Here is a 17,458-nt window from a genome sequence, read left to right as displayed (position 1 = left end):
GCACTACGACAGACAACCTTAGGACAAGGCTGGTGCTGTTTTTTAAAGAAATCAGGTCTACTTTTCAGATTTTCAGGGAAACTCCAGTTGAAAATATTTTATCAGGGGCATTAACAGGGTGAGGCTGAACACCTGCCCTTCTGCGTTTAACTGCATTTCTCTGCTATTAACCTGGCTCCGATCCTGGCACGCTGCAGTGGGACCAGATATTTCACACAGGGGTTTGTGTATGAAGCGGAAGTCACTATTTCTACATACGTTTATAAGTGTCTCATGGACTTACATAGAGAAAATGACTTGCGCTTCAAAAACAAAGCCCTTGTGTGGCTGTCACATTGCAGCGTGGTGGGACTGGAGCTGGGTAAATAGCAGAAAAACAAAGCAGCATGTCGGGATGGGGCGCAGGACCTTTGCTTAGCCTCACCCGACTTTTTAGTCAGGTCCATAACAAAATCGGTATAAAATTTCAATTTAATTCCAGGTTGTAAAGCAACACAACAGGGGGGGGGGAATCATATAAAATGTAATTTCAATAATACAATTTTCTGATTAAGAATTTCCATTAAGTTACCGTACATTTCACTACTTACTGCACATAATACTAATATATACTATTCAGTAGTAAAAGAGAAAAAGGCACACTGCAGAATTCTGCACTCACCACATGTAAAGATATCACTGTATTTTCATGTTGTCATAGGTGCCATGTTGTCATATGACAATAAAGTATAAAACACTATGTTGCCAAGTAGCGGAACAAACTATTGACTGGTGTTAACTAGAGCCACTCTGCAATGCATTCGCCAATGATCTACATACATTTGAGCAGTGTTTCTCAACCTGTGGCCCTCCAGCTGCTGCAAAACTACAACTCCCATCATGTCCTGACAGCTTTCAGCTACTCAGAAATATCTAAGCAAAAGTATTTGGTATAATTCAGGCTAAAATAAAAGTGAAAGAAATACTACTTGTGAGCCCTAAATTTCCATTACTAATGTATCCACATATACAAAGACCACTAAAATGCAAGAAACATCAAAAGACACATCAATAGGCTTTCCAACACAGCAAGAAAAAAAATAAGAACAGAACCTTTGAGAAATATAAATCAAGTTGTTTAGAGATTACCTGGACACTGAAACTGTAGAGGAATATATTGGCATCTGAGACATTGCTATAACTCCTGTATATGCATCACGTAGAAAACATTCAACTACACAACCAGGAAGTATCATAAGAAAATGTTCTTGAAATGTTTATGCAAATGAAGTTCGAAGGGCAAACATGAGATTATGACAAATTGAAACGAACAAGTGTAATCTCAAAATAAAAACGCAGTTGAGTGGAAGCAGAGATGGTAGAAGTAACACCCACAGAACAAGACTGAGATTGACAATAACAGGGATTACGGAATACTAATGAAGGGGCATTCCCGTTATATCAAAAAAAAAGAAACCAGACCCCCACAACATTAATATCAGACACTAGACCAAAGTTCCTATAAATAGTCAAGCTCTGCTTTCAGACCCCAGACCAGACCTGAACTTAATTCAACCCCAGATTTTATATAATTTTTTTTTTTTTTTTTAAAGGGAAAGAAATCCAGAAATAAATACATTTCTGTCTCAAAACCAGTGTATATATTTACCCTTACTTCTGCCAGCTGCGCTGCACTAGGTCCTAAATTAGGAGGTAATTAAAAGAGGTTATCCCAAAATGAAAGCCTATTACCTATGCATAGGATAAGTATCTGATCAGTTGGGGTCTGACCACTGGGACCCCAACTGATCATTAGAACAGAGATTGCTTAGTGAATGGAACAGCAGTGCACAGCCTAGCTGACACTTCATTCACTTGCTTTGGGACATTTAAAAGACAGCAAAGTGCTGTAGTCCATTAAATAATAAAATCCCTGCTGCCAGAACTAGGCGAGCCTACTGTATAATATGCATGCATGTAATAGTTCAGACAAGCAAAACGACTTATATTATAGGCAGATCTATTGAAATGCTATAGAATTTTGTTTGGTGGTGATAATGAGCAATACTCAGTAAGAAAAGGATAGAATTATATTGATTAGTGAGTACATTATAGTTATATATTATACTTATATTATATTATGATTATAGTATATTATAGTGAGTATATTGCTATAAAAAAACAAAAAAAAAAAAACAACAGAATATTAGCACCATAAACAAAAACTTCACAAAGTATACAAATCACACTGCACTTATGTTAGATATACTTACGGCATTAGACTAAGCTTTGTCCCAGATTTTACGCCTTCCCTCTTCTGTACATAGTTTGCGGGTATAAATCCAACTTGGCCAACTTTATTTTTTGCTTTGTACCAGTTTGGATCCTGAACAAAAACATACAAAATTATAAAGACGAAATATCAGAAAACTCAGAATGATATGCGAGCAGTCTAATGTATATGGGGGGTTCTACCACAGAGGCTAATTATTCTACATACAACAAGGGATCCGTTGTGTTATATTGGACTATATGCTGATGCTTCCCTTTTCTAAAGTGGTGTTGTACATCTATACCTTTAGTTTACACCAAAGATGTTTATATGGTTTAAAATGTACTGAAAAGTAAAAATGAAGGAACTTTGCACAAAAGGTTAAATCTTTAACAATCCATAATTTTGTGTACTGCCCCTATGTAGGCCCACGTCTTCATGATAAACTATGCTGTGAAGTTTTACAGGCATACTCCCTTTAATATATCCCCATCTTGTTACTAATCAGAGATACAAAAGTCAGTAATAAGGAGACAGTTAGAAGTGAGTATTATTGCAGGATAGAAGTTTTGTTTGTCTGCTATTTTGGAGTCATGTAGGTACTGTAGACATTAAATGATGCAACACTTTTTGCAAAGTTACTTCATTTTAAAATTTTAGGCTGCTTTCACACTATGAAGAGTACCCGTTATATAACGCCCGTTATAAAATTGCGGGCGATCGCGGGGTTAAATGGCCATTAACGGACGTTAGAAAATCCCATTATAGTCTATGGGATTTTTCTAATAGCCGTTTTAATCCGTTATTGCCCGTTATTCATAACTGACGTTATATTATGACGGGAGATAGTAACGGGAGAAATAGTGCATGCACTATTTCTTCCGTTCAATCGCCTGTCACAAAATAACGTCCGTTATGAATATATGATTTTTTATATGATTTAGATAATAACATTATATGTATACTTGTAATATACATTGGTAAAAAAGTATAAATTTACAAGCAGGCGTTATATAAAGGGTACTTTTCATAGTGTGAAAGCAGCTTTAGATACACGAACCAAAAATATAGTTGCAAAGTTGGCCTTAAGTGAACTAGTAGTAGTCACCACAGTTCCCCTAATATTTCTCACACATACCTGACATTCTTCCCCTTCTGTACCCCTTATTATTGTATTATCCAAAGCCCCTTCTACAACCCCACCTATATCACTGCTTAAATGGGCGCTGCAATTTGAATTTTTTTTTATATGATTTAGATAATAACATTATATGTATACTTGTGGACTCTGTGCACTGCCGACAAGCAGGGTTCTGTACACTGAGGACAAGCAGGGCTCTGTACACTGAGGCTCTATGACATGCTCCCGGCACACCCAACAGGATGATTGACAAGCCAGGAGCCTGCACAGAGCCCTACTCATCCTGCCCTCACTTCCTGTATTTTGTCTCTACATAGAGATACACAGGCAATAGCTGCTGGGACAGGACAGCATTTTTTTTTTACCCAGAAATATACAAATTTTTAACCAATGTATATAACAAATATAGAATATCTACATCATATAAATTTTTTTTAAATGACAGTGCCCATTTAAGCATGCAATTTCTGGTTATAAATGTGACAACTTTAAACAAACAATTCTCCCCATAAAGACATGTACTCAGACCCATAGAAGAAAATGTCAACATCTCATGCCTTATGCATTTTCATTTGATGTAATAAAGACTTTCCCTAAAATATTTAGGGGCATTTTGAAGTCATGAGTTAAAACAGCTGTGGACATTAGGTCCCTTTAAGCTACACATGCCCAAAACATGAAAAAATACAAAAACACAAGTTTATTCTATTGCTCAAGCTTTATGCCATGGGAGAGGCACTTGTCATATATGGTCATCATTACATGTAAGATTGAAGAGTTTCCAGGTGCTGTGCTAACAATAAAGCAATAGATCTAGCTGGGTAATACATAAACTGCATACAACATCTCAAGTCTGACAAGCTTATATCTAAGATCAAAGGAATTCTTTGAGCTGGTTCAGCCACATAAAAATAAGGAAGTGAGACACAGGGAAAACCCAACACGGAGAGTTGTTACTATAACGATCCGCCATTCTTGCCATATGAACTAATCAGCCATAACTTCAAGGCTGTGTTCACACATTTTAGCACTATTTTCTGAAATGGCAGGTAAAAGTGTGCAATTTTAAAGTGATTTGCATCATCACTGTGCAATTTTACAAATTGCAGTAAAAATGCACTACTTTTATGGCAATGTTGGAAAATAATGCACAAGGACACAGCCTAAAACCACTAACAGGTTAAGTGAAGAGCATTGTGTTATATATGCGGCAGCAAGTCAACACTGTCTTGTTGGGCAAGTATAAGGATCTGAGTAAATATGCATTCATCACAATTTCTGAAATAAACACAAGGCAGAGCTTCCTATGGCGTAATATCATTTGCGCAGGGGTAATATAGCGTCACAATAGTAATTTGTAATACAGGTTTGCTCACCTGGTCGAGTTGTGCGAGACACAAAGGCTATATGGGCATAGGTAGAAGAGTGGTGCTGCTTCCCGGAGTCGGCGTTAGGGAATCCTCAGCCGATCTGTTTAAGGCAAATAAATCTTGGAAAATTCGGGTTGTATCACAAAATACACGGACATCTGCTGGTTAGGTGCAACATTTCTTTAAGTCAGACAACAAATGCGTTGTTGTCTGGCTTAAAGAAATGTTGCACCTAACCAGCAGATGTCCGTGTATTTTGTGATACAACCCGAATTTTCCAAGATTTATTTGCCTTATACAGATCGGCTGAGGATTCCCTAACGCCGACTCCGGGAAGCAGCACCACGTAAAAGCCTTTTACCTGATGAAGAAGCACTGCTGCCTCGAAACGCATTGTTGTCTGCCTTAAATAAAGAAACTTTGCACCTAAACAGCAGATGTCCATGTGGTTTGTGCTACAACCCGGCTTTTCCAAGATTTATTTGCTTCATCACAATTTGTCCATCTAAGGCACAAATAAATATATATATACACACACATATATATATATATATATATATATATATATATATATATATATATATATATATATATATGAAATGGGATGCTGATGATTTGTGCTTGGACAGGCACAGGCCCCATTCATTTCAATGGCCAAACGGAGTCAGCTGGTTGCTGCCTTAGAGTCATATTTTAAGCATATAGGAGTTTGGGCTTTGACTGAAAAATGCAGCAGATTATACTTTTCAGTCTGAGTCCAAACTTGAATACAGACAGAAAATTACTTGAACATTTCCTGTGCCTTTCTGAGCACAAATACAATGGCACCCCATTTAGGGATTTTCCCTTCGTATTTGTGCCTCAAATGAAGAAATTGTGATTAAGAAGCTTTTTTTTTCTTCTTTCTCAATTTAGCAGTGAATTCTGTGGTTATCACAATAGCAAAAAGTTGTGACAAAAATGCACAGTTAACACAAAAACAATGCAAACTGTGAATACAGTGTAATAAGGGGTAAACATTGTGAGGGCCAGAAGACGTGGGTCAGGAAATCTCTAAAATGGCTGATCTTGTGAGGTGTTCCTGGTATGCAGTAGTTCGTACCTACCAAAATATTCAACTAGTACAACAAATTGGCAAGCAAATGTGCCATGGGCACCCAAGGCTCATTGGTGTGTGCAAAAAAGTACACAGATGTCCAAATACACAGATGTCTTACTATAGTTTATATTAATTATGGCTGTGATAGAAAGGTGTCAGAACAGAGTTCACCAACCAACAATATGCCTATGGGCATGTGAGCAACAGAACTATCTAAATACTAAAACATAAATAGCAGCGGCCTCAGTTGTTGAGAATTTATGTACCCGCTCCATCTAAAGTCTATCAGAATGCTGAAGACAAAAAGGCCACTAAAGGAATTTCATAACTTTCTGGGCAAGGTCCTGGTTCAAGCAATAGAGTGGTGAACAGATTGAAGAAAGAGGTCGCTACTTCACTCAAAGTACTGAGTCAATAGGGGTGAGTGGCAAAAATAAAATAAAATAAAAAAGTCAAAGAGGCTATCTATTTAAAGAAGCAACTTAAGGAAATTATTTTGTAGGAGAACGATATGACAGTGCTGCTTGCGAAAGCTTGTGGTCATTGTTTTAACATGTCCTAGATTTTTTGCCATTGAAGTCAATAGGGTAAATATGATATACTAGGAGGTGCTAGAGACAAGGCAGCTCTATGAAGTTAGTGTGAATTGGTTTATAAATGTTGCATCCTACCACTACAATAAAGAGCTGCATGCAAGTTCAAAATAAAAACAACCCTTAAAATCTCATGGATATTTGGACACAGTAGCATGTAGGCCACACTGGCCATGATTGACTTCTTACTTAGACCATACTTTAATATGATCTAATAAACATGGTACTTGCCAAAATAAGGATTTAACTATGTAGACTACGTAGAATATTACTTACTGCAATATAAATTAATTGAGAGGACAATTGAATGCTGTTCTAAGTAATCCTATAATAAATTATAACTGACCGATGGATCAACCCTACTAAACTGAATATACAGGTGGTTAACGTAGGTGATCCTGAGAAAAACAATGCATTCCTTATCCTAATCCGTTGAACCGTTCCTTAAATAAAAGCACAATCTTGCAATATGCAAATGCAACTCTTAACTGCACTAGAGGTGTGTCTGAAGACTATCTGCACCTCTGATGCAGTCTTTTGGGTCCCGTTCGCGTTGCCCAGCTCATCAATATTCCTCTCCTATTTGATAAGCACTGCAGCACGAACAGGACCAATGGGAGGGGCCTCAGAGGTGCAGATAGTTTTCAAACCCGCCTCCAGTGCAGTTTCTTTGCATGAGCACGTGGCCTAGCAGCCAATGTAAGTAGACATGTTCCTAAGTGCTCCCCTGCCTGCCCTGCCTATTTCCCCTGATCCTGTTTGTGTGGACATTTCTAGGCCCAGTACCTTCAGGTAGTCCGCCAGCTTTTCTTGACCCTGTCATGCAGTGCCAAGATTTGGGCCAAGATGGTGCCGTGCGTCTTCTTCACAGCACGACCAGGCTGCTGACAAATAGAGGGAGGCTGCAGAACATTTGGAGAGGTATAGCAGAAGGTTTCCTTTCCCAGACTCTTGTTAAAAAAAAAATCTCCAGTCCTAAGACCGGTATAGAGGGCTTGCCTACTCACTATGAGGTGGGGGATTATAGACCAGGGGTTCTTCTGAGAAAGCACCCCTCTTAAACTGGCCCTAGTGGTGATTTTTCATAAATTACAACACTGCAATACTTTCCTCGCCCATTTAGCTGTGCAGATGGGCACTGTCATTCATGTAGATACAGAAGAAATAAGGTTCTGTAGAAAACACTGTATGAAAATGATTTCATTTCATGGTTAAAACAGCTGGCAACACCGGGCGCAGGGCAGGGAAAATCCATAAGTCCAGTGCAAGGGCATAGAATGAGACAGATGGGCAATGTGCAAACCCTTATTCATCACGACTTGCAAAAAGTGACTGATCGCACCAATGTTGCTGAAAGTCGCAAAAGTGATCTGGAAGATGCTATAGAACTCCAGTCTAGGGTCTGCAAACAACTTGCCCAGGATACAGAGTTTCTGAAGGTCAAATTGAATTACCTTGAGAATAGGCTCTACCGTAATGTATGCTCTTGGGATGCCAGAATATGCTGAGCGCTGCACTCCTACTGAATACATGGAAACCTGACTGAAAGACATGGAAACCTGACTGAAAGACATGTTTGGCTCTTTCTTTCTCCTTTATATGCAGTTAAGAGAGCCCACGAACCGCTACGTGCCCCTAGCCCCCAGGGGCACCACCAAGTTGGTGAAGTTATTGCACTATTGTGACGCCTAGAGAAAAGAACCCATCGTGTATGGACATACTATTTCTTTCTTCTGTACTTCATGATCTACTCTGCTCGACTAAGAGTGGCTGCTCTGGGGGAAACCCACTTTAACAGGGGCTAAAGAGGCTTTGAGATACCTGGACACCCATGAGCAGCCACTCTGTCAGCAAGCCCATGGCGGTTCTCTGCATCGAGACTCAGAATGAACATTGACTTTCTACTTGCGGCCTTGGTCTGGCTGAACTGCCTATGTTCCTGTTCATTACTATGCTACCTAGGTTCATGTTTCTACAATGACCCTACTTTGTTCCATGGCTACCTGTACTATATGCTGCTGTGTTCTACTATTGTTGCATCAACAGGACTGTACCTGCCTCTTGAGGAGTCCCCAGCACAGCAAGAGCCCATGGTTAGCCAGACAATCTTCTCTTATTCACCACTTCTGTACTCTCTTGCATACTCCTAACCCCCTTAGATTTAAAGTGGCATGGAGGTGGTGAATACGAGGAGATAGGCTTAGGAGATGGGCCAAAAGGAGGGTACTGCAAAATGTGAGCAGGATTATGTTATAATCCTGATATGCTATATGAGTGATCAGATATTAACAAGAGGAATTCACTGTACCCTGGTCACAGCCACAATGGTCAAGACTTCTCCTTTAGTAAATGGAAGATCTTGTTCCGTTCTCCTCTGGAAGTCATAGTTAGCGACACATTCTGTACCAGCTTGCCAGGGAATCTAGGGAATCAGGAAAGAGTTTAATATTTGAATAAAGTTAATGTTGACAATAAGGTACATTTAGTTGAAAGAGCTAGGATTTATTTAATTCATTTGGATACTTAGTAATTCCTGCAGATTGCACCTTCTATGTGATGCTATAATTTTAAAAAGTGCTTACAGATAGAAAGCTGTCCAAAAGAAATTTAAAAATAAAGAAACATACAATGCTGTAACACAACATATTAATAAAACAAATGACAATGAACAAATACAATAAATGTTTCAGATTTTTAAGCCATTTCTTGGAAGCACTAAATACACCTGAGGGATTATTAACACAGAGACCCGCCTAAGCTACCGATTGGCTGAGTAAGCCTATGAAGCACTGTGTAACTTATTTCGGTCCTTAAATCTAGGACTGATTACAGATGGACAGATCTGCTACTTACTAGCAGGGTATGCTTTATACAGGGGTCTACTGTTAGGCGGGCTGCTAATACTACCAACAGAGGGGCTGCTAATTCTATGTATGGGGGGGGGGGGCTGCTAATACTACGTACGGAGAGGGGACTGCTAATACTATGTACGGAGGGGGGGGCTGCTAATACTATGTACAGAGGGAGCTGCTAATACTACGCGTACAGAGGGGGCTGCTAATACTACGCGTACAGAGGGGGCTGCTAATACTACGTACAAGGGGGCTGCTAATACTACGTACAAGGGGGCTGCTAATACTACGTACAAGGGGGCTGCTAATACTACGTACAAGGGGGCTGCCAATACTAAGTATGGGGGGGGGGGGAGGTGTCTGTTAATATTACATACATAAAGTGACCTTTCTACATACTGGATCGGCCTAACTACCTAATGTGGGGGACCTACCCACTCTTTCCCAAACCACTTATCTATCCGCCCTACAGTGTAAGACACCAAGGGGGTTAGTATTGCGGAGCCTAAACTGTTTGCTTGGCAGGTTCTGTGGAGATGAGTTGTGGCTGGAAGAAATCTTTCTTACTGTCTGTGCTGGATGGAGAAGGAAAAGGAAAGTGAAGGACTCCAGATTGCAGAAGAAGTCACCTGATGTAACTGTATGTACTGACTTAAATGGTCTGCAGAGCCAATGTAGAGCTGATATTTACCACTATATTGTCACTTGGGGGTGTAAATATTGTAGGTGTTCGTATACAGGATTTGGTCAGTAACAGTATGATAGTAATATGTATGGTCATAATTTCCTCCTTGTATACTGGCATTGGTAATGTAGGTCTCAATATAAAGGATTTCACCATATTACCACCATAGTATTACTGACCAAATCCTGTATACTAAGGGCCAATAGACCAATAATACCAGTATACAAGGAGGAATATTATCCCCATACATATCACCACGATACTGTTACTGACCAAATCCTATCTAAAGAGACCAATATTACCAGTATACAAAGAGGGATAATATTAACATACTATAGTGATATTTCCTCCTTGTATACTGTTATTATTGGTCTGTTGGTCTCAGTATAGGGGATCGGGTCAGTGATAGTATGATGGTAGTATTTCCCTGTTGTATACTTATATTATTCATAATATTGGTCTCAGTATACAGGATTTGGTCATTAATAGTATGATGGCAATATTTATGGTGATATACACACGCACATAATATTATATTATATATATATATATATATATATATATATATATATATATACACACACACACACACACACACACACATATATTATAAATACACACACACACACACACACAGTGTGTGTATTGGAGCTAAAGCAAAAAAGGGAGGGGAAAAAAAAAAGCGAATTCGACATAATGTGACACCAAACTCCAAAATTGGGCTGAACAAAATTATTGGCACCCTTAACTGAATATTTGGTTGCACACCCTTTGGAAAAAATAACTGAAATCAGTCACTTCCTAATAGGGCTGGGCGGTATGACCAAATATGTGTATCACAGTATTTTTTTAACTTACGGCGGTTCCACGGTGTATAACGGTATTTTCTCACACCCCGCCCCCCCCCCCCAAATCATGTGACCCGCCAGCGCTGTTCTGTCCCCCAACAATCATGTGACCCGCGCGCGGTGTTCGGCTCCCCCTCCCCCCAAATCATCTGACCCGCCAGCACTGTTCTGCTCCCCCCTATTAATGATCAGACCAGCGGGGTACTACTCACAGATGTCGAGCACTGCCCTCCTCCTCTTTGTTGGGGGCCGCCGGCGATGGAACTCACTGTACACCAGTGGTCTCCAACCTGCGGACCTCCAGTTGTTGCAAAACTACAACTCCCAGCATACCTGGACAGCCAACGGCTGTCCGGGCATGCTGAGAGTTGTAGTTTTGCAACAGCTGGAGGTCCGCAGGTTGGAGACCACTGCTGTACGGGACATCGCTCCGGCCGGTGATAGGCTGACGGCTGTCCGGCGTTCCAGGGCCGACGTAGGTCCTTTAACCTCTTAAGGACCCAGGACGTATGGGTACGTCCTGGGTCCTGGTCCTGCGATATAACGCGGGGTCACACGGTTACCCCGCATCATATCGTGGCGGGCCCGGCGTCATAGTGAAACCGGGACCCCCCTCTAATAGCGCGCGGCACTGATCGCGGTGCCGCACGCTATTAACCCTTTAGCCGCGCGCTCAAAGCTGAGCCGCGCGGCTAAAAGCAAAAGTGAAAGTTGCCGGTTAGCTCAGGGAGCTGTTCGGGATCGCCGTGGTGTAATTGCGGCATCCCGAACAGCTGTAGCACAGAAGGAGGTCTTCTTACCTTCTCCTGCGCTGTCCGATCGCCGAATGAAATTAAACGCTATGGCAGGAGACCCAGGAGGACCCCACTGCTGACACAGAGACATAAAAAAGCAAGACTACATTTTGCCAAAATGAACTTGAGTAAGCCAAAATCCTTCTGGGAAAACGTCTTGTGGACAGATAACACCAACAGTGAAATATGGCGGAGGTTTTGGGGTTGTTTTGCTGCCTCTGGCACTGGGTGCCTTGAAAGTGTGCAAGGCATCATGAAATCTGAGGATTACCAACGGATTTTGGGTCGCACTGTACAGCCCAGTGTCAGAAAGCTGGGTTTGCATCCGAGATCTTGGGTCTTCCAGCAGGTCAATGAAACCAAACATATGTCAAAAAGCACCCAGAAATCGATGGCAACAAAGCGCTGGAGAGTTCTGAAGTGGCAGCAATGAGTCCAGATCTAAATCCCATTGAACATTTGTGGAGAGATCTTAAACTTGCTGTTGGGAAAAGGCCCTTCCAATAAGCCCTTCCAATAAGAGAGACCTGGAACAGTTTGCAACAGAAGAGTGGTCCAACATTCCGGCTGAGAAGTGTAAGAAGCTTATTGATGGTTATAGGAAGTATGGCTGGGCGGTATACCGGTTCAAACCGAATACCGAAATTTTTGGGCTGCACGATATGAATTTTAGCCCACACCGCAATACAGGTTGGGCCCCTCCCCCTTGGGAATGTATTATCAATGCAGCGCTGTCCCCACATCGGGGAACTAATCCTATGTTACCCGCCTGCGCTGTTCTGCTCCCCCCCAATTAATTATCAGCCCAGCCAGCAGGGTACTACTCACAGATGTCAAGCACTGCCCTCCTCCTCTTTGTTGCGGGCCGACACCGGCGCTGGAACTCAATGCACGCCAGATGTTGCAAAACTAGAATTCCCAGCATGCTTTGACAGCCAACGCTGTCTGGGCATGCTGGGAGTTGTAGTTTTGCAACAGCTGGTGCTCCGCAAGTTGGAGACCACTGCTGTACGCTGTGTATCCCTATGCCGGCTGCAAAAGATAAAGAAAATAAACTTTTAACTTGCCTACTCCGCCCCTAGACATCTTATCCCCTATCCTTTGGATAAGATGTCAGATCGCCGGGGTCCTGCTGCTGGGGACCCCCGGGATCGCCACTGCGGCACCGCGCTTTCCTTACTACACAGAGAGTTCGCTCTGTGCGTAATGATGGGCTATACAGGGGATGGAGCAGCGTGACATCATGGCTCCGCCCCTCATGACATCACGGCCCGCCCCCTTAATGCAAGTCTATGGCAGGGGGCGTGATGACCCCCACGCCCCTTCCCTCCCATAGACTTGTATTGAGGGTGCGGGCCGTGACATCATGACGGGAGGAGCCGTGATGTAACGATGCTCCGGCCCCTGTATCGCCCGTCATTATTCGCTCGCTCTGTGCAGTAATGAACGCGCGGTGCCGCAGCGGCGATCCCGGGGGTCCCCAGCAGCAGGACCCCGGCGATCTGACATCTTATCCCCTTTCCAAAGGATAGGGGATAAGATGTCAGATCGCCGGGGTCCCGCTGCTGGGGACCCCCGGGATCGCCGATGCGGCACCGCGCTATCATTACTGCACAGAGCGAGTTTGCTCTGTGCGTAATGACGGGCGATACAGGGGCCGGAGCATCACTACATCACGGCTCCGCCCCTCGTGATGTCTAGGGGCGGAGTACCCCTTTAAGCTAACAATCGAGTTTACAAGTTTTTATAGCCTTAGCTGAATGGCAGCAGTTTTTCCAATGGTTTACAGCTTCAGTCTTGAACTATTGACCCTCCATTCCCTTCACTTATGCAAGTTTCTCTAGTCCTGCAAAAAACATATTTCCTTAATCCCTTATCAGTGAGAGGCTAGGTTACCCATGGGTTCCCTGTAACAGCAGAACACAACACTACGGAAAGTATAAGCATTGCCGCTCCTCATTGTGCGTTGTGTGCCAAATAGTAAAGCACATGGAAAGCATGCTTCTTCACGGTCACTTAACGTGTTCGTTCTGCGGTTACATGAGGCACTGCATGCATTGATCTTTATTCTTATAGTAGAGAATGCAATAATTATAACTTTTAGTGAATTGGGACATTTAAACTTGCTTTTTTTTATTTATTTTTTTATTCCAATCTAATTTTAGTACGAGTCGGAGTCGGTGCATTGTTTGCCGACTCCGACTCCAGGTACCCAAAATTTTGTCCGACTCCTCGACTGACTCCACAGCCCTGGATAGCTTTATTTTCAGTCTGTCTACCTGTGTCTTTGTACAAACATGAAATATAGGCCAAGAATAAACTAAAACACACACTAACACAAAGCTGAGGAATAAAAAAGCTAGGAGGTAATAAGATTGAGAAACTGAAAATTCACCTGCACCACAGACATTTTGGGAGTGATGTTTGTAGGGGAGACTCAGAGTGACGGTATTCTGCAGAGTATCATCAGACCTAAGAATAAAGAACAAAATTACAATGAAGAAACAGAAAATAACAAGTATAGATGCTGATGATAAAAATGGCACCACACCAAAACACACAGAACACAAGCAGTAACTAACTACACCGGGTCTTATCTTAAGAGTTGTTTCTTGTATAGAATAGTTAAGCAAGCAACCTAGAGCACCAGACTGTCCTTTATATAATTTAGCTTACCAAAATGGTAAATGGTAATGCCACACAATTTTATTCAACATGATTGTAGGGTGAAATCACGGAATTGATACAGAAAAGATAACTGTAAAAAACAAGGGAATTCCTCTTCTCGTACATATGGCTAGACACGTGTTGATCGTATACTTAAAAATATATATAAAACTGATTTCTGGAGAAGTCTCACCATTTATATTCCAAAAAAAAGCAGAAAACAACAGTGCAGCCGCAAACCATTTTCATCAGTCCCTAATATTCTACCTGTTTTACCTCATCCCAGCAGAGGTAAAATTACTATCATCACATAAACTAAGGTAAAACTGAGGAGACATACTGCACAAGGTAAAAAGGTTGCACATTATGTCAGTCCCGAAACATTTCATACTACTTATCTACAGCCATATTACAGGAAGTGGGTTTGTTACAGTGTGGAAAGTTTGCAGGCACCCACATAGATGGCAGTTTGAGTTTGTAGTATTCTTAGCTATACTACATCTAAGTATAGAAAGGCTCATCGATCTGGTAACACAGTTAGTGATCAGGTAAATCAGATGCTATGACATTCAGTAAAAAATTAACGTAACAGCAAACCACACAAACTGTAGCGCACTTATGGGTATGCTTAAAGGGAACCCTATACATTGACTATGCAGTCTGATCAGTTATGGAGCAGTTAATTTAACACGTTTCCACAACAAAAACTAGTTACTTTTATGTAGGGACACAAAAGTGGACAAGTATACAAGAGTGATCATATAGGACTACATCTAGATTAAAGTATCAGATCAATTGTGCCTACATGAATACATCTCTCCCCATAGTAAGAACAAAACCAAAATATATGACATGGCTCTGTGTGTTAATGTGAGGAATAAATGGCTGCTAGGACTAAAATACAGTGTGATAGACTGAAGTCAGGGCCGTAAAAATTATGCATCAAACAGTTTACATGAGTACTGTACAAGTCTTAGATCTGTTAAAGTTTACATCTAGTGGTAGGTGTATGTTTTCTGCTCTACAGCAATCTAAAGCTGACAAAAATTACACGGAAGGTAGAATGATCTACTTAAAGGGAGTTTTCCCCAGCTAAAAAACATTTAAGTCAGCCCACACTAATAACAAAATCCCAATAAAGCTGTTCACATTTGCATTAGAACTGAATCTGTTTAAATAGCAATGGGGGGCTATATATATATAGCGCTCTATGACCCCCCTCCCCCTGCAGTGCTATATATCTTGCCCCCCCCCCCCCCAACAACACTTTTAATATACATATGCCCCCTCACATTGTCCATTTTAAAAACCCCACTGGGATCCCTGAATGGCTCCTCAGTACCGGCCACTCAGGGCTCCCAGCGGGGAATTTAAAGATGAAAGTAAAAAATACATTGTGCACATTGCAGGGTTGTAGAGCATGCCGCCCGCTCCCCTGCTTAATAACTTCTGATCGCATCGGGTGTCAGAAGTGAGACCCGGTGCGATCAATCCCTCAGCCCCTGTACTACAACCCCCATCATGTAACAGAGTATGTTCCATGATGGGGGTAGTAGTACAAACACTAATGTAACCTCCCCAGCCACCGGCAGACTCCTGCAGTGGGGAATTACTACTCCCATCATGGAAACAAGTCTGTTCCATGATGGGAGTAGTAGTAGTCCCTCAGCACTGTAGGAGTCTGCTGATGTCACGTCTTCTGAGCATGCTAAGTAAAAATAACGTCCGTTATAATAACGGGCATTAACAGGTGTATTTACTAACGTCCCTTGGCCATAGACTTCAATGTTAAAAATAACGTCCGTTAATTTACCCGTTTCTTGTGACGGGCGAAAAATTTGTGCATGTCCCGTTATTTCTCCCGTCACAACTAACGTCCGTTAGTCGTGACGGGCTATAACGGGTGATAACGGGTAAATGAAAAAACCCATTGACTTGAATGGGGTTGTTTAGCGGGAGTTAATAATTATTTTTACGTACATTTATTAACGGGTGAACTTCATAGTGTGAAAGCAGCCCAAGATTCAGAGAGCTGTTGAAATATGCACAGTAAGTGCTGTGATGCAGCCTATAATACACTTAAATATTGGGACACCTACATTTTACAGGCACTTATAGGACATCACTTTCTAAATCCATAAGTAATAATATAGAGTTGGTTTCACACTTTGCAGTTATGACAGCTTCTAGTCTCTTAGTAGGGATGTCCCAATGCCATTTTTTTTTTTTTTTAAGTACTCGCCGATACCAATTACCAATACTTTTTTTTAAATGTCACGTGACCGTGTTTTTCTTTTCACTATTTTTTAGTCCCCTATTACATGCAATCTGTAGATTGCATACACTGATCAATGCTATGCCATAGCATTGATTGATCAGTGTTATCGGCGCTCCTTTACTACTGCCTGCCATCACAATGAGGGACCTCCGGCCGTCCTCTCAGCTTATCGGGACAATGTGATTTTGCTGCGGTGATCTAGATCAGCATACCTGAGCTAACCAGCAGTTATTTCAGGACTTTTTAGACACAGCAATCAACTTTGATTGCGCAGTCTAAATGGTTAATGCTGGACATCACCGCGATCGGTGATGTTCGGCATTAGCCACAGGTCCTGGCTTTGACGCTCGCTCAGTTGCTGAGTACGCTGCATAGTTCGGTAGCACGCACATGGCACTTCTGTGATAACTGCCGGCGGAGGTACAAGTACTCGTGCAAATGTTCAGCATCGGTCCTGATACAGATACCGGCATCAGGACATCCCTATCTTTTAGGAAGAATTTTTGCAAGATTTTGGAAGTGGGAATGTGAATTTCTACCTATTCACCCAGAAGAGCATTTGGGAGGTCAGACACCTATGTTGGATGATAGGGACTGACTCACAAACTCTGTTCTAGTTCATCCCAATGGTGTTAAATATGGTTGAGCTCAGGGCTGTGTGTGGCGAGTAAAGTTCTTTCACACCAAGCTCACTCAACCACCCATGCCCTTATGGACCTTGCTTCGTGCGCTGGGGCACAGTCAAGCAGGGCCACAAAAAGACTGAACCCATGTTACTACAAAGGTGGAAGCATACAATTGTCCAAAAGGTATTAGTATGCTAAAGCTTTAAGATTTTCCTTCACTGGAACTAAGAGGCCTAGACCATCCACTGAAAAAC

At 41.8% G+C, this 17,458-nt stretch overlaps 1 protein-coding gene across 1 annotated transcript in view; it reads right to left on the bottom strand.

Annotated features, from left to right (window-relative positions):
* The window catches only part of CSK (C-terminal Src kinase), a 111,704-nt gene that overhangs the window by 52,483 nt on the left and 41,763 nt on the right, over positions 1 to 17,458 (bottom strand). Inside the window, exons 2-4 of the mRNA XM_056572681.1 lie at positions 14,029 to 14,105; positions 8,763 to 8,876; positions 2,253 to 2,365 (exon numbers count right to left, since the gene is read on the bottom strand). Coding sequence (XP_056428656.1) covers positions 2,253 to 2,365; positions 8,763 to 8,876; positions 14,029 to 14,043 — 242 coding nt within the window. The 5' untranslated portion in view covers positions 14,044 to 14,105. The remainder of the gene's footprint in view (positions 1 to 2,252; positions 2,366 to 8,762; positions 8,877 to 14,028; positions 14,106 to 17,458) is intronic.

The sequence above is a fragment of the Hyla sarda genome, chromosome 4, assembly GCF_029499605.1.
Source record: "Hyla sarda isolate aHylSar1 chromosome 4, aHylSar1.hap1, whole genome shotgun sequence".
NCBI classification, from domain to species: Eukaryota; Metazoa; Chordata; class Amphibia; order Anura; family Hylidae; genus Hyla; species Hyla sarda.
This window is presented reverse-complemented; position numbering and strand designations above follow the sequence as displayed.